Source organism: Poecile atricapillus, chromosome 1 (genome assembly GCF_030490865.1).
Source record: "Poecile atricapillus isolate bPoeAtr1 chromosome 1, bPoeAtr1.hap1, whole genome shotgun sequence".
Lineage (NCBI taxonomy): Eukaryota > Metazoa > Chordata > Aves > Passeriformes > Paridae > Poecile > Poecile atricapillus.
The window spans coordinates 80,823,372-80,842,062 of record NC_081249.1 but is presented as its reverse complement, the minus strand read 5'-3'; the positions used below and the strand labels follow the sequence as shown (position 1 = coordinate 80,842,062).

Sequence of the window (18,691 nt, the reverse complement as noted above, 5' to 3'; positions counted from 1 at the left end):
TCTTTCATTGTTCATTCTGGTAAGGGTTAATATGAGGACTATTTGTTCTTCTTTCCCCTTCACTGCCCCTGTTCAAGCTGAAAGTGACTGTTTCCTCAAGTCAATACAATATCAAAGAGCTTTTATCGTTTCACTCAGGTATGTCACTTGAAAAAAGAAGAGATATTGTCCAGGATACACAATACATTCAAGTCCTCCTTAACACTCAACACTACTCTTTCAATCCCTTTAGGGACATAGGCAAACATATACCCCTAAAAAAGGAAAAAAAAAAGTTTCCTCGTGTTTGCAGGCTATTAGAGGAAAGCCTGTTAAAATTCAAGGGAATCTGTCACCATAAATGATGGAATCCCAGAAGACAAGAGTGGGGATTAGCCTGACAAAACATCTACCTGTGTCAACAGAGAAACAAAGCTCCATCAGACACTGATCCAGGCAACTCAACATCTGTGCTCCACCACCGCCACCTCCCCCACTGACAGCTGAGCGTGCTTGAAGTCTGTGTCTTCTTCTCCTGACACCACTCAAAAGACTGCAGAGATCAGTGCTAGCGTGGCTCCCTGACAGCTCTGCCTAAGGACTTTGCACCAAAAGCATGCACAGTGCCATAAACGCTTTACTCTCCCATGCTGCAAATAAATAAAGATTTTATTTCTCCCAAGAAGACAATCTTACTTACTTGGGATAGCGTCTCTGCTGAAAGATGGGCAGAATCTCTGTATCTTGATTTGAATGTAGTAGCAGTAAATCCCGAAATCTTTCTGTCAGGACAAAGAAAATAAAAAAAGAAGAAAAGAAAAAAAACAAACCCAGACTGTGACTCTGCATTATACGTTCAGGCCACAAGTAAGCAAGCAGTAATATCAGTGAATTCTCTTCTCCAGCAATATTTAGAAGAGGACAAAACTAAGAGTAGAGGGACTAAAAATGTTTCCTGTAAAACCTTTTAATATTTTAAAATGTCTTTTTTTTCATTCAATACTGAATTCCAGTAGTGTCTATAAGTTACTGAGGTCTGCACAGAGGTCTTCTAGATATCATGCACCGACAGCCATAAGCAGTCCCTGTGCTGAAGAGCCTAGTCCCAACAGAAAGGAGGATCCCCTAAAGAATTCACCAGCTACTCAAGGATCACAGCAGTCAAAACAAACAGATTAATTAATTCACATAAGTTAAACTGCAGTGCAAATCCTTCAGTAACTGACTTGATGTTTTTAAGGATGGTTGGAAGACTGAGTTGTTTTTTTGCCATTGTTACCTATTTAAAAAACTGCATGATAGGAGTATCTGTAGGAGGTAAAGCTTTTGTAACTTAATTTCACTGACCACCAAATGAAGGGGTGGTTGTAGTTTGTGTATCTGCCTTTCTCTTATGCTTTTCTCCAGAAGTGGTTAGACACAGTAAATCAAGTGGGATCTGTAAGACCTTCTTCTATCAGTCCAGATTTCCCAGTAGTGAAAGATACAAACCTCCTCAAAATTCATGTGATACCCAGATTCAGGGATAGAATAGGATTTCCCACCCAATCAAATTCCTTTAGTACATCCTGTAGCTCTCCATAGCATGGGACATGCTGTATTTCCTTCCATCACCTGCAACTTCAATCTGTCCTACAGTGGCACAGAACTGATGCCCTTTCCACCTCCTACCCTTCCTTCAATACCTTATAACTGTGGCTGAAAGTCTTCAGCTACAGGTATTACCCTTCTTTTGCTAAACAACAATTTGCAGCCTGTGTTGTGTGTGGCAGCTGTACCATCGATTACTCTAAACTAACCCTCTGCCATGAAATTTTTCATTCTGGAAACAGCCTGAAGGTGAGTGTAGTCCCTCCTCCTCTTAGATTCCTATGTCTCTTAAAATACCCTCTAACACCAAGTTTATGGATAAGGACAAAAATTACAGGACAAGAAAACATTCAGTTTTATGTAACGTTCTATCATCAAAACTAAACTCCATTAATTTGTATACAATTCTACTATGTGGCCTCTAAAGAGGAAAGAAACCCATCCAAACCATACTTGATAAAGTTGTAATACCTTGAAAAAAGCACAGTTAATTCAGAAAGAAAACTCTCTTGTTAAGGCCTCAGTTTTAAAGGTCAGCTGTCTCACACTTCTAGTCTTTCCTCAGCTGACTAAGATGTATTGCAAACATCTTGAATAAGATACCAGGATTGGCCAGTGAAAAAAGAAGAGCTTATCTTTGTTCCTTTGCTTCTACATCTCTTCATATTCAATTCTGAAAGAAATAAGCACTCCTACCTCCAAAATTCTTCTCACATCTTCAAAATGTAACTTAAGTCTTCCTGTACCTGACTAGAAAAAACAGCAGATGTGGCCACCAAAAATAAATGCAATAAATGCAATGCTGTAAAGATGGAAGTTAAATCCAATGACTACTTTTCAGGAAACAGCCTGCTCACTGTCTTGAGGAAAAGCTTGCTATTGTGCTATTTCTTGATCTTTGCTTGAATTTTTAGGAAGATGGAGAAATTTTCTTTTCTTTCAGTCTTCTGGTACATGGCAATAGGCAGTACACATCATCCTCAAAGACGATACATTACCATCTTCAAAAGCCAATAGACAAGAACTGAAAGGCTTCAGAAAGTTTTCACCGATGCAAAAAATCTTCTCATGTTTCAGAGACAGCACATGAACTTCCACCTCTGCTTCAGTTATCTCCCCACCCTATCCAAGCTACCATTGCATTTGCAGGCATCCTTTACAAAAGCCTTCATTCAAACAGCCTTTGTGTGTGCCTGGTGGAGGAATGGAAGTTTACAATGGCAAACACTGAGTGACAGCACTTCGTTCCATGACTTGAGGATTTTGACCTCTGGAACACAGTGCAAGCACCAAGATTAAGGATCTCCCTTTGTGGTGGCATGGCTGATTTACTTTTGAAGGTCTTTAACCAGGTGTCAGCCATGTAAAACATGCAGAGACCTGTTCTTACTCAGTTCCATACTGCACAATACCACATTAGAGGTAGGTGAGTGAAGCTGGTTTCTCAGATCTTGGTAAGGATCTGTGAGTCTCTGGGAGAGACAAAACACATCTCAGTGAGTGTGCAGATATGTCCCACCCCATTGTTCTGTCTGAGATGGATATCACCTAGGCAGAGAGCCATATTCCATCTCTATCTCCTACTCTGTGACTTTTTCTTGTGCTGCTGCCCTTTCACATTGATCAAGGCCATCTGGCTGCACTCCAGGACTCAATTCAGCAAGCAGTGATCTTGAAAATATTTTGAATAGTAATGTGACAGGGCTGGCCAGTACTACTGCAAAAGCAGCCAAGTTATGGCATCTGAAATTGGCCTGAACAGTTTTCCTACTAGATCTTGCTTTAGTTAAAGTCAACTTTTTTTTCTTTTTCCCCACACTATGGCAAATTTCCCAGGCAGATGTATTTTCTTTTCACCATATGACTTTACTCATTTTTCCATGTGGCGTGGTTTAACCTCAGACAGCAACCAAGCCCCACACAGCTGCTCACTCACTCCCCCCATGGTTGGATGTGGGACAGAATCAGAGGAGTAAAAGCAAGAAAACTCATGGGTTGAGACAAAGACAGTTTATTAGGACAGACAAGGGAAGAAATTATAATCATGGCAGTAATAATAAAAATAATTAGAATGTACAAAACAAATGATGCACAATGCAACCGGCTCACACTTGCCAGCCAATGCCCAGCCAGTTCCTGAGCAGCGGCTCCTGGCCAGCTTTCCTCACAGTTTATGCACTGAACATGATGCCATATGGTATAGAATATCCCTATGGCCAGTTGGGGTCAGCTGATCTGGCTGTGCCCCTCCCAACCCCATATGCCTTCCAGCCTTCTCAACAGCAGGGCATGTAAAGATGAAAAGTGTCCTTGTCTTAGCATAAAGATTACTTGGCAACAACTAAATCATCAGTGTCTTATCAACATTATTCTCATCTTAAATCCAAAACACAGCACTGTGCCAACTATTACTAAGAAAACTGACTGTTCCAGCTGAAACCAGGACACCACAGAAAAACAGGGTATGGTGGGGTTGCACCTCATCTCAAATCTGTTCCACAGCTTCTCCCAGCACATTAACCTCCACATCCTCCAAATCCTCTTAAGAGAAATGCCATGTAGGAATCTTTAGGACTGATTTGTCCCACGGGACCATTGTGTACACGTCTCTTTTGAGTTCTGTAACATCCTCCTATTACACGTATGTACCAAAGTCACTCTAATACAAATGACACTATTGCCTTTAAGGACCATCCATCAAGGTGATGAGGAAGGTGACAAGACCCTTGGTAGCTACTGACAGCACAGGTACTTTTGGTGCTCTTACAAAAGTAAATATGAGAAGACTAATGCATTACAAGAGAAGGCTTTTCAATTCACAAGAAAAAAGTCAAAATGATAGCTTCCCAACAGGGGAAGAATTTTTTCAGGAACCTAAGAACTTGTTCTAATTCATGCTACAACAACAAATGAAGGACTTGGGAACTAACGAAACCAATAATTAGAGGATTTTTACATTATTTTGATTTGCAATCAGTAGTTGATCAATAGAACTAAAACAAGTCACAATGTTTTCATTACTTGGATAATTTTAGAGAGGTGTCTTCCAAAAATTAAGTCCTTTTTCCTGTGATGCTTTCGTCTAGGCTGGTTTGATTCGTTAAAATAAAACAGAATAACATTTACCTAGCCAAGGTTGCTTACTTCTGAAAACTGGCAATTACCTTCTTTGTTCCTCATTCTATTCACACAATTTGCGTGATTTTAAGTCTGTACTAGCTACAGGATTGTTCACATTGTTCTGAGATCAGCTATACCACTGATTGTTTTGTTGCTCTGCTGAGTACTGTAGTACTGAGTACTGAGTACTGTAGCCTCACTGATGCTCCTCTAAGTCTGACCCCATGAAAAAGTTCTGAGACATCAAGAAGGGTTACACAGTCACATCTTATGCTCAAACTTATGTTTTCAATATGATGGAGCATCTGAGCTTCCTCCTGGCTTTCATTTTGAGTGTACAATTTCTTCAAAATCCTGTATCAGTGAGAAGTCCTCAGTTAAATTTAGGCAGTCTCATTGAGACCATACATGTTTAGCTAAACATGTAGCAAATTAGTAATCTCTGATGTCTGGAGAGTGGTTGTAATAACACAGTCTTATGTTCTGTCCTCCTAAATCAAGAAGGCTGCAGATGATAAAGAGAAAGTTTGCCATTGAAATATTTGTGTATTTAACCTTTCCGATATATATATACCTTTCTTCCTTGTCTTTTATGCAATTTTTCTTCTCTGTATTCTACCTTTTGCTCCTCCTCCCCGCCCCAGCATAACATATTCACAAGTCAGCTACTGGAATCTCAGTTATAAATGCCCTTATCATCTTTATGGTAATACATAGTATGTCAAGCCTGTTAATCGACAAGGACAGAAGGATGCATTTCAAGAGAATTTTTCCCTTTAAAATATGTAGATTAATGCCATATTTGTTCTCAAACAGAATGGGGTTGTGCTCAATACGGTGATTTGACAGTAATGTCAGAAAAATGAGAGCAAAAATGGGCATACAGTCTGAAGGTCACTCAAACTGGTTACAAGTCAAGTTTCCTTCTTCCAGGATATGCTTACAGAAGTGGAAAGAGAGACAAAGGGATTTTTTGCAATATTTTAATATCTGGAGATTCTCAAAGCGAAGAAAAATAATTTGTATAGAATGTCCCTGTGAGTTAAAGCACATTATTATTCACATTCTGTAGACAGAAACACACTGGCACAGAGAACTCGCCTTGTTTTTTAAAGCTGTCACGTCCCTGAAGCTCTTATTGTTTTAGCACTTCAAAAATTATGCCAAAAGTCACACACTGCAGTTGTGTAAGGTTTGTCTTTAAAAGTCAGGTCTTGTGATTGTCTTTTCTTGCTCCTCCTTGTTACAAAATACCTTACAGAAAATAACAGCAAAGTCACTCTACTTTCACTGTGATTTCACTCTGCTAAATTCCAAGAGTTGTGAAAAATCAAATCCCTGCTCCTTCAGACTTTAATGGGTATGAAGCTATGAGGTCAGTGCACTACATAACTGAAGTCTGAGACATTACTAGCTGGTTTATCCCAACCACCTTCAGACCATTTTCTGAACATCTAATAAAAAACAGGTTGAATTGCATACAATCAATTCAATTAAGAACACTGTAAAACCAATGGCAATTGGCTTAACAGGATAAGGATTTTTTAAATACCAGTTTTATGGATTTTTTTTTTTAATTAAGTTAATAAGAATAAATCAAAATGTGACGAGAAAGCAGCCATAGAGTGGGAGAACAGAATAGCTTCATCAGTTAAAAAGTACAGAAATTGAAGGTTCGCAGCCAGCCAAGCTGTCTACCTAACAGCTTATCCATAGTGACACTTCTACACTTGGATATTTTGTAGCCATGTTTCTCCAATTACCCTTCTGCATTCCCTGAGAAACAAACAGCTCCACCTTTCACCAAAAGGACGCTCCTAAGTCCTGCAATTTCAAACTAAAAAGTCTGCCTAGTTTTATGCAAAATGCACAGTGGTCTGAACATCTTTCATGTAATGAATAACAATTTGCAGTAATTAAAACAAAATAAAAAGAAGTCAGCTTTCTTAGAACTGCTGCTGATGTTTAATAGAATTTGAGATCCACTAATCTGACTTGTTTTCAAGCTCTGTAAATTTGGAAATGCTGTCATAAGTAGTTCCACAGTGCCTTGTAAAAATAAAAGGCATTTAGGAAGAAGTCTTTGCCAGTTAAGGGCTATAAAATGATGATGAGCAACAAGATGGCATAAAAATGAAATGTGTGATATTTTAGTTTGACCTCTGGCTTATTAATGGCTGAAGCTCCTGAAGTTAAGGAGCTATCACTCCTCTCCTCTTGAAGAGTCAGTGCTACAAACATCCTCCATCAGTTTAAAAGGGGACGAAATAAAGATGATGAGTTAATGCTGATGATCAAAAGGTTCCAAAATGATTACATCATCAGCCTTGGAATTCCCCTGAAACACACATATTTTGCTGATAGAGACAGGCTTTTTGACCAGATTGAACTTCCATGATTCTCAGTCCATTAAGCCCCATAGAGTTTCATTCTCCAATTTTCCACCATTTCCTTTCCTCCTGATCAGTCATCTGAAAGACTAATTAGGGTCATTATTTACAAAGCTACTGAAAAACCCTGAAAACTAGGGAAAATCCAGAAAGTTGGAAACTATATATAAACCCTTCACTGTTTATATTTATTTAAGGGAAATATAGAAGCCTTTACAGAAAAGCAAGTGGACTCTTCATTTTCTAAGGTAAGTGAATAAACAGTGATCATCCATCCTTTCAACGTTTTATAAGGAATTCAACTGATCATTACATAGGTCTGCAGTGAACTTCCAGTCACTCTGAACCTGTGGAATAGTCCTCCTTCCTTTAAAGAAAGTCTGTGCATGCCCTGCTTTCCCTCCTAACCTGCTTTTGCATCCTAAAAAGCTTCTTATCTTTTCTCTAGCTATGTGACTATGTGCCTACCAGTTCAAAATCATTCTCCTTCTGATTCCAGCATCTGCAAATCCTTTTCCTGATGGAATTCTAGGTGGTTTTTGTGCTTCCCAAAATTAACTACTGCTACATCAAAATTAGCTTGGACAGATTTATTTCTACATAAATCTCCCTTATTTACACTACACATCTTGCATGATTTAGGTATATATAACCATACATCAGCCAATGAAGAGACAGAGCAAAAGGCAGCTCTTGTCCCAGGAACCTTAAAAGGTTGGAAGATGAATGATGGGAAGGAAAAAGCATCACTAGTTTTGTTTCAAAACAGGGAGGAGACATTCTAAAGACTGTATTTGGACTGCATTTTGTACGACTGACCTGACAAAACACCACTGAGTGACCCAGGCTGCCTGTTAGCTACACTGCCAGACCCAGGTTTCCCTGACAGCCAGGGAAGAAAAGCGGACACAGCACCAAAGTCAAGCAGTCTTGATGCTCACTATGGAGTTAGAAATTCTCCTGGAGGTTACACAGCAAGTCCCTGGTGGAGCTGGGAATTAGCTGCCTGCTGGAGTTCAAAATAATCAAGGAACCTTAGTCAAGGAACGTTTTTTGCCTTAGAGATAGATACTTAATATACTTGAAGACTATTTCTATCATGACAGTAGAGCTCATTCCACAACTCAGCTCTTATAAAGTGCAACAGTAAAACATGGTTTCTAAACACAAACCTTCAATTTAAAGGAATACCTTTATAAATACATGCTGTGAAGGAAACGTTATTTATGCAGATTTTTTACAGCACTCCATTCTACACTTGCTGCCTTTGGCCATGAAGGGCTGTACTTTGCTTTATGAGTTCCCCATGGGCAAATGCAGGGAGGCTCAACTAGCATTTCCTTCACTAGTCCTGTACATTCCTCTTTCACGACAAGCCAGAAGAAACTATTAGGCACCAGTATATCTTTTTGGGCTTTAAGATAATATAGTGACACTTGTTCTAAGAAGTTTTTATTTCCTGGAAAAAAAAAAAATTAAAAAATAGTCAAACTATGCAAAGCAAGGGGGATTCAGCTGACTCTCTCTTTGTAACTTGCAGTCTGATACAGAAACTGGAGAAACCCCAATCTTTCAAAAGCTACGTGGAATTTTTAACACTGAAATGGAGCTACTATCCAGCTGTGCAATTACTGCAGTACTATCCCTATCATCCCTCTGCACATCCCCAGAGGGTTTGCCTCTAAAAGTCTGAGCAAAGGCACAATTCATCAGGCTGTACTAATTCACACCAAGGCCTCCTTACTCTATTATCTGGATTCATTTGCCGACACATCTATGGAAGAATGATCACAGCGTAAGACCCTTCTGCTTTCAAGCTTTTCTATGTCAGTGAATCTCCTGAGTGTAAGGTGGTTTGTCTATTAAATTCTTAGACTTCTTTTTAAAGTACTTGTCCGGTCCCCATGTAAACATAACCATTCCCCACTCTTTGACAAGTAGTTCTGCACGTTTCTCACCTAACACACGAAGATTCATCACCTTATCTGCTCTGAAATCTCACTGGCTGTATTTGATGGCCAAAAACTCTGATACTGGCAGAAACTGTAAACAGTCACACACCTAGTCTTCCAACATTATGCATGATTTTGCAGAGTGTGGCTACATTCCCCTGAATTATGTCTTTTTCAGGCTAAAGAGTCCCTGCATAGTCAGTTATCCTGTGTTTGGAAGCCTCTCCACACTTTTGATCACCTTTGCTGTTCCTTCCTGAACCCTGGCCAGTGTCATGCCTGAGTGATGAAGACCAGACCTGCACAGAGGATTGAAGTCCTGGTAGCACCACAGAAACACCCACCAGCTGCACGCTCATCTCCTTGGCTTTAGTCTCTGCTTCACTCCTAATAATTTTTCTCTTTACTGCTGCTGAGCACTAAGCTGATGTCTTCATGGCAATAGTTAACATGACTCCACAGTGTTATTCTTGGGCTCCCATGGTCCCATCATTGCCAGCCATGTGTATTAGCTTGTCACCAAATATATCAAACACCAGCACATACCCACATGCATACATCCACTGGTATTTTTAGCCAGGTCTAAAAATAGATTTACAAGTGTCATATATTTTATACATTCGAACAAGCTACAATAACTTTACATTAAACAGATTAATATAGCAGTCACAGAATAAGGGAATTAATCCTGTTCAAAACTGAAACTTTGTACCATAACAAAACCACTACCAGTCACTGTGAACTCATTCTTGGGCTTTTGCCTATTCATATTTGATGACAATTTAAACTGTAAGCATGGGACCATTTCACCCTCTTACTAATACACACACAACTTCATCATTACTCTCAGATAAACTAATAAATTACTGTATAATAACTATAGAGAATCACAGAATTGCTGAGGGCAGAAGAAATCTTAGGAGATAATCTAGTCCTGCTCTAAGCATGGTTAGAAAGAGCAGGTTGTTCATGGCCATGTTCACTTGGGTTTTATGTGTCTCCAAGGCAGGAACTAGATGATCTTTAAGGTCCCTTCCAGCCCAAACCATTCCATGATTCTAGGATATAATCAGCAGGTCTGCTTGTGAAAAAAATATGAATAGCAATATTTTGTGCTGTTCCCATGCATTACCAACTTTGGATAAAACTGCAAACCCATGTCTGTTTGACAAGAGGGACACAGCTGGTTAGGAGACAACTGTCTGCAGAGCTGAGAGACATGTGGGGCAAGACTGCCCTGAAATAAGCTTCACACAGGCTGGGGCAGGCTAAACACTGGCTTCTCTTAGCTGGGGCAGGGATGGGAGGAGAAAGGGAATGCCAAAGACAAATGGAGTTTGTGAGAGAGAACGGGAGTTTCCTTGTTGATTCACCCTCACTCACAGCCTAGGAATATGAAGTAGAGATGGCCCAACCCTCCACCAGCAGCCTCGAGCAGAGCTCCGATGCTGCTAATCACCAAGGCTTAGCTGACCTTAAGAGAGATCATTAGGCATAACTTGGCCTTGCTCACAGCCAGGCTGTGTGAATACCTGCACAGAGGTGCTAAGTTGTTCCCAGAGGGGAAGCTGCACTGTGCTGGATCCAGCACTCGAGTGAACCGCGCTGACAGACACCCTGTGTGGGAAATGCCTGTCCAGCCAAACACCGAGCTGAACTGAACTGCTAGAAATAACAGCGGGGCTGCAAGTAAGAAACACAGGCAGAAACAGGGTACTAAGGGACTCCATTGGTATCTAAAAATCATTTCCCCTGTGTTTTCAGCCTCTCTCAGAGAACATACACAAATTCTTCTCTAAAAGCCCTAGTTACACTGAAGCATTACACAGGATAATGTGATCAGAGACCAGCTGGATCCTATTTCCTATATAAATTTTGCTAGTCAGCTGGGGATGATCCACTGGGAAGAAATGTACATTTTTTCCAAAGATCTAATCACATCTGAGGCTCCATTTCTTGTAACATCTCTCAAAGGGCAATATCAAAACCTTAGCAGGAAATAATTTAAATGACTGTAAAATTAAATGAGACATTAGATACTGTTTCCCTCCTTATTTTTTTTTTGATAGGTGATAAAATGTAATGTACACAAGTATATCAGAAAATGTATCCAAAGCATGGTTTAATTTCACCCTGATGCGAGCATTTCTGTCGTATCTTCTTACATTTGAATTAGACAGGTCATTCTTGAGAACTTAAGCCAGACAACTGCCTGAATATAAACTACTACATATAACCTAGTCTGGGTAGTTTTCATTTATTCTTAATTCATAATTTCTTACAAATACCTATATTTGTTGACTTAGCACTAGTGTAGACTTTTGTTAAAATATGTTGTGGGATTTCCTATGAGGTTGTCACCTCCATCTTTCAACAGCAATGTTATGAACATAATGAAATATTAAACAGACATTTTTTATGTGACAGAAAGTCTGTTATTACTCAAATCAACAGAAAAAAGTATTAAACAGGAGAGGAAAGCTGAAAAATTTTACTATGCAGTACTAAACTGATAACTATTTCTAGAACAAAGAACAAGTGGTTTAACATGATTTGGATCAAACAGTTCCTCACATCACTGTAAGGAAATGACTTGGCACATCCTTTTTTGAAAAAGTGATTTTGCCAGTTTCTCTAAGTATAAACTATCATTAGATATCAGTTGCCAGTCACGACCTGGCATATAACAATACATCAGTGCACCATCACGAACTCAGCAATACATAATGACACAGAAATGATAAAATCCGCTTCATGCAGACATGGCACGTTCCGGTGCATATGTGCTGGGAAGTATGGGACACTTTTAAAGAAATATTCTTTCTTAGCAAATTTTTGGATTAGGGAATTGCTACTTTTTTTGGAAATTGCAGTGAAAAAATTCCATTTGCCATGCTTGTTAGTAACAGGGTACAATTAGCATAATCCCCTCAACCCATTAAAAAATGAAAACATCAAATAACAGAAATTATAGAAATGTCTTTAATTAAAGATTTTGCTTTTTTTAAACCAGTCACGGCTGAACTCAAGAGACACTCAGCTAACACAGAGTAAGTGAAATCCTTGAGGGAAAGCCCTGTGCCGTCAGGCTGGCACCAGTCACTTGGCAAAGCACAGCAAAGCTCCACAGCTTTGACTCTGAAATGTACGTGGGTGTCTGTGGCATGTTCCTTGAGGAAATGGCACTGACAGTGTGTTTAATGCATAAGGGAATATGTTAAATTTATGACAGGAGATAGTTCTTAAAGCTGCTTGTTGCAGGGAAGAGCACAAACTGCCCACTGATTTATTTTAATTTCATATAACATGAGGAGGCTTTTTGGAGGCTGTAGGTGTACTTGTTATCACTGACAGTACAGTAAAATCCTCACAGCAGACACTCCAGCAATACCCAAAATAGCCAATAAACTCTGAAACTCCTCCCCTCCCCAAAATCCCCCTTCAACACTGAAAGAAGTTGCTGCCACCTCCTCTGAGTGCCTTTTTCTCCAATATATAAAAAAACACTAATATGTTTACTTGGATCCACAGACTTTCCAGGCTCTCTCCCCGGCAGAAAAGCATTCTCTCTTATTCATCATCATGGTGTTCACTACAGAATTTTAAGTTTGACTAACATTTTATCTTATATATTTTCTGATTCCAGGTAAGTCACAAAGCTAAGCAGTCATTCACTCATTACCAGCTTCTATATGTAGAATAGGTTCCCTTCAAACTACTAAGAACACAATGATGCTTTCTGTAAACCACTGTTCAAATTTTACTCTCTGTAGATAGTCTAACATTTCCAATTGAACCATTGTTTATCAAGGATATTGAGATTATAAGAGAAAAAAGGTATCAAAATTTAAAAGCCACACCCAAATGCTGAAAGTTTAGGGATATGTGTGGGCACGTATACATCAATAAAATGCAGTACTTCATGAAAGTCATAGTTAAGTTTTCTCACATGCCCATCTCTTTTCCCAGTTTCCCTGCCAGAAACTGCACTCTGCCAAGATGTGAGTGTGTCTCTCTCCAGGAGAGAGTGAGACCATGGCATATTACAGCAAACATATCCTAAGCTGGGAACCCAGCCAAGAGAAGATAAAGAAAGCTGGAGACATACAAATCCTAAGAGGTGGTTGGGAGAGTATTTACAAGCGATATTATTGGCTTTCAGACAGTACTCTTGACCGTATGAATTATTTGAGAAATTATTAATATTTTTCTATTAAGAAGTTAAATTAACTTTTTTTTTTTTAAGAGGTGTTATATTCTATTCATTTACTAGGCAATTTTATTGTTCATATTTCTCAAGGAAAAATTTGCCTTAAAAAGTAGCCAGGAATGTTATTTCATTTCCTTCTCTTTGCTTTGACTTCGCTGCTTCTTTGTCAAACCTGCTGAAGGCACTGCATGCCTGGAAAACAACCTGGGTTTTTCCAGCTGTTTCAGCTGATCCAATGAAAGATATCACTTTTTCCTACAAAATCTCCCTCTCATGAAATATTATGTCATTATAATGTACTTTGGTTTTATCTGCTACAACTCTTACAAACTATATTAGTAAGAGTCATTACATGCTTTTTGAAACAAGCTCTGACACTGTGTCCCTGTTTTGAGGAAAAAAAAGTATTAAAGAAAGAGAAAGAGGCAGAACAGGAACATGCCAGAGCTGCAGAAATGTGGGTTGTAGTATCAGTGGAACGAAACATATGCTGCACCCTGCCCATCAGCTGCTGTACTACATACCAAAGGGCTATTTATTGCCGTCACAGCACAGTCTACTCCATGTACCACAATGCAATATCCTTTGCATTTTAGAAAGTGATTTCCAGGCTATGAATTCCCTCCTACAGTTTCTCCTCACAGCACTTTAGTTAATATTGAGATAATTGAGTCCTTTGTCTCAACGAAATGCTACATTCAGCATGTAGCAACCACCATTTCAAGTCTCCCTCAAAACTAGGATGCACTAGTCATGGATTTACTTTGCTGTATCTTAAACTTTACAGTATATTAAATTTAAAGCACTTCTGCCTCACTGCCTTTTGCAATTTAAAAACCTGATGAAAGGAAAAAAATGGACTTTAATTACAAATTAATTTAGTGGACTGGCATTCACAAAAGGATGCCTTTATATTAAAACATGGACTGCACTGGCAGTCTGACTCCATTCCCAAGAGGAACTTGCCTCCACCTCTGTGTGCTGCACCAGAGTATCCAAACTTCGAGCCATAAGACCACGAGGTTCAAAGCTGAGTACAGAGCTGTGATTAGTATGCATTTTTGTGTGTGGCTCATATAAAATGCGTAGCCATAGATATTTTAAACCAAACTCTTCCGTTCATAGCAGATACCAAAATATCTGTTTGGAGATGCTGTGGAAATTTGCAGTTGGCCAGTTTTCATGATGCTTTCAGAGCAGATTCTGAGGTTTAGATTGATTTGTTTCTTTAAAGGAAAACGTCAACTTTTTTTTATGCTACTACATACACCTGAATCCTATATTTGCACTTGATAACCATACAAGTGGTTGGTGGCAGATTTTAATCAATAATATTTATGATTTAAAGGGATCCTTCTCCAGGGGAAGACTGGGGCAAAAGAGAGCTGTGGTTGTAAGATGCCCCTTGAAAATTCTTGGATCATAAACTATTTCCTTATGGTGGAACTCAAATTTTCCAGCTTGTATTTGATGCATGTGAGAAAATACGCATATACAAAAGGACAGGACTGAGCAACAGGAGGAGGTGGCACACAAATGGAAAACTGAGTTGCAAGGGACTGTAGGGAACTGATGGTAAAATCTGGGATGTAGGATTTGCCTCTCACAAACACAACCAGCATTGACTGTAATGTATTTTGGAATGGAAAGCCATTTTGGAACACGTAACTTCTGGTTCAAGGATGACTGAAATTCAGGGCAAAGACATGTGGCTGGCAAAAAGTGGAGCAAATATTCTTAAAGAAAGGATAAGAAAAAATACTGCAATAAAGGAGATGGGCTATCCTAACCAGCACTTCAAAGCTAATATTACACCAACAAGCAGTTATACAACGCTTGTTGTGAAAATAGGAAACCTCATTTGACCATGTTATTTGATCACAATGACATCCGCAATGTTGTGGGAGTTTTAATTAACTCCTACAGAATTAACTGCTGAACTCAGCACAGATTCTGAGCTAGTGTTGGTCCCTCTCTCCCTTCCAATCCCAGCACGAGTAGAAATAAGACAGGTATAAGAGAGTAAGTAGAGTAAGACAGGTAGAAGAGACCAAGGAATAAAGTGCAATACAAGGTAATGTGACAGGTCAACCACCATCCCTGGTGGTCTTCATGCAAAAGAGACCTTAAATCACACCAGAGCAAAAACCAACAAGACTGCGATTGAAAAGTAACCCAAATTCTGTATTTCAAGGGAATGCTAGAAGTGGAGAAGGTGCAGAAAGCAAAGACAAATACAAGGTCTCAAAACTTGGATTTAATACAACAGATAATCAAATAAAAGGTTCAAAGGTGCCATGTTCATTTTCTGTACATATTTGCACACAAATGGGCAACAGCTAAAATGTACACACATTTCCTAGTAGTTGCTCTTGCACTGAAATGAGGAAAAAAAGCAAAAAAGAGAAAGGAAAAAACAAAAAAAAAGAGGGAAAAAACCCAAGTAAGTCATGTAATCATTACAAAGTTGAACTTCATTTTCACAAAGAGCACAAAAAGAACCCATGAAAGGTTGAAGCTGAAAACTCTGTAGAACATTACAACTCCAAGGTCATAAATTAATAGAATATAAAAAATATATAAAAAAAAATATATATAGAAAATAAAATATAGAAATTCTGAGAAACTATCAAGCATCACGCAGGATTTGGGAGGATGTAAAGATAACTGTTCCTTCTGATCATAAAATTTATAAATATCTACAGTTCCTACACAAGTTTTTCCAATTATTTTTTTTATGTTCTAAAGCTGAAATAGATTTTTCCTCATTAACTACAACCATTCTTACAACCTTTTAGAAAAGGATCCTAAAAAGAACCATTTCAAATCTACTTATAAGATATTTTAACCAACAACTTTTAGTTAAAATGTGGCAACTCAAAATTCCAAATCTGAAATGTGTCTGTTTTTTTCTTCTGTCCCCAAGGGAGAAGTAACAATAAATGGAACAAAGCTAGACATTTGGCAGGGATTCTTCAGCAGAACTTGGATGGCATCTAAGAGAATCTATTGCCCCAGGGGAGTGCAGAATGCACTATACATGAAGAGCTGGTATTTCGATGTGAACTCTCTAGAAGCCATGCTTACACAAAGGAACCTGAAAATCCAGCCAAACTTTGTATATTCAGTGCTTGAAGCAGCTGTGTACCTCTGCAGAGAAACTGTGTAAGAATGAGTCTTCCCTAAGCAGACATCATTAACAGAAAAATGGTGAAACACAGACAATTCCAGAACAGCAACTTTGCCTTCTTAAGCACAGCACACAGTGATTACAAAACCAGATATATGCCTGGCAGTCCACTCAAATACATGTCCTAGAGCTTTTCTCTCTTGTAATTCTATTTTCAAAGTGGAGAGCTTTATGCTTTTTTTTCACTACATTCATTTTGATTCTATCAGCTGCTACATGCTAAAAGTGCTCCACAGGCTTCACTCCTGTAGCTCCTAAGAAGTGCTGAAAATGTCTGAGGCATGACAAGAAATCCTGCAACGTTGTGTTCTTGGATCAGTTCTTAACTACAGCAACAGCCACATATGCAGTGCATAATGTATCAAAGGATAAAAATAAATTTACATCACTGAGTCATGTCATTTTCTATAATCATTACATAACTAAAAAGTACCTAGGATATGCAAAAATGTGGAAGTTTACAAATAACAGGGCACATCAAGAAAGGGTTTCTGTGTAGGAGAAAATTTTCTTCAGTGTAGTTCTCACCCAAATATCTTTTTTCCCCTCTAGACGCAAAACTCATTAACTGTTCAAATTGGATTTGACTCAAGTTACACTGTTTTTGGTACTAAGTCAGCAGGAGTTCAACTAATGTAAAACAATCCAGGTCTGTAGCCAAAAATTCCGATGTGTTCACCTTCAGCATTAGTTCTTTAATCAGAGGAAAAGGGCTTTCAACCCCTTTTAGTCAGTAAACTAAATCTCTGATCTCTGTTTTCTTCAGTCTCTTAATCCTGCCTTTTATTGAGCTTTTTTCAGGAATAAATAAAATAAATAATGAACATTAATGGCAATGAACAATAAAATTAGTATTCTTTACAGTACACTATGGCTAATTATATTGTTAAGGCATATTAACTTCCCAGTAATGTAAGCATATAATTTTATTATTAATGTCAAATTATATTAAAAGGAAACACAATTAAATGTTTTTAGCACTCAATTCTGGTATCTTCCTCAGAAGTGTAAGACTCCCTGACAATACAAAAATTGTTAGCCATAAAATCTATCAGTGGAAAATAACACATATCTCATCTCTGTCCTGCTCTTCCAAAACCACACACAGATTTTGCTGGAACAACTGACAGCACCACGTCATTAACACCTTTACACCCTGCCAGGAATCTCATAGAATAACTAAACACAAAAAAATATTACTATGGAATGGAAAAGGCCCAAATCAAACAGAGATTGAGGTAATAGCAAAAGAGCTGACCAAATGTTCATCATCAGTGAGCAGATATTTTTTTAAGAAACTCAGTAGCAGTTACAGTGAACCTGAAGCACCGTTGTCATTTCCTGTGGACGGACTTTGTAGTCTTATTATTCCTTCTTAGCATCTTCTGTTCCACCCATTCCTTCAGTCAGAATCAAGATCTGCTAACAACAGAGTACATACTGACTGAGCGATCCACTACTTCAATACATCTAAAACTGCTCTCAGGGTTACTGAATGCAACACACTGCCTCTTTGCTCGATCCTACACTTGATGAGAAGTTCCAGGTAAGGACAGGAATGCACAGCCTTGGGATGCTCCAGGCATCCCCTAAATCAGGAGCTGCAAGAACACAGTCATGCAGATACTCCTGACAAACTCTCCCAGACTAGGATGTTCAGACCATTCTTCTTTCAGAGGCACTTAAAAGGTATGTCATTTTCTTCTGCTGATCAGTGTGAGATAAATACTTAGTCCGTCTCCAAATTTCCAAACAACTGCCTTCCTTTTTGTTTTTTTTGGTTTTTTTTCAGTTTAAAAACAAGCAATTTGGGGTGTGTACTGTTTGCTGCCTCAGGTCTTACTCCACAGGGAATTAAACAAGATCCATGCTTTCATACATTTGCTATGCTCTGGAAAATTGTTGCTTTTAACTGAAAAAAATTGTTTGTTTGTTTTTCCCTCCTGAAACTTCCCGTCCAAAGCTGAGCCTTCCAGAAGGACTGTGACAATATGTGACAAAAATTCCCATCATGCCATGTCAGGATTCCAAATAAGGTTGCCTGTACCTGAATGACCCAGTGACCAGGCATAACCTCAACTGTTGTAAAAAAAAAAAAAAAAAAAAAAAAAAAAAAAAAAAAAAAAAAAGAAGCAAAGATATATATATTTTCTGATAAGATCTGGAGTTTATTAGGGTGAAGCACACCAGTACTCCATAATCTGCCATAATCTGTCTGTTCTGGCTCTATCTGGACAGTTCCTGCACATATCACCACCAC

The 18,691-nt window shown here is 38.7% G+C and overlaps 1 protein-coding gene across 2 annotated transcripts in view; it reads right to left on the bottom strand.

The window, feature by feature from the left end:
* Nucleotides 1-18,691, bottom strand: part of NOX4 (NADPH oxidase 4) — a 101,749-nt gene that overhangs the window by 36,814 nt on the left and 46,244 nt on the right. For both annotated transcript variants that reach the window (XM_058855581.1, XM_058855589.1), the window contains one exon: nucleotides 680-761. In XM_058855581.1, coding sequence (XP_058711564.1) covers nucleotides 680-761 — 82 coding nt within the window. The remainder of the gene's footprint in view (nucleotides 1-679; nucleotides 762-18,691) is intronic.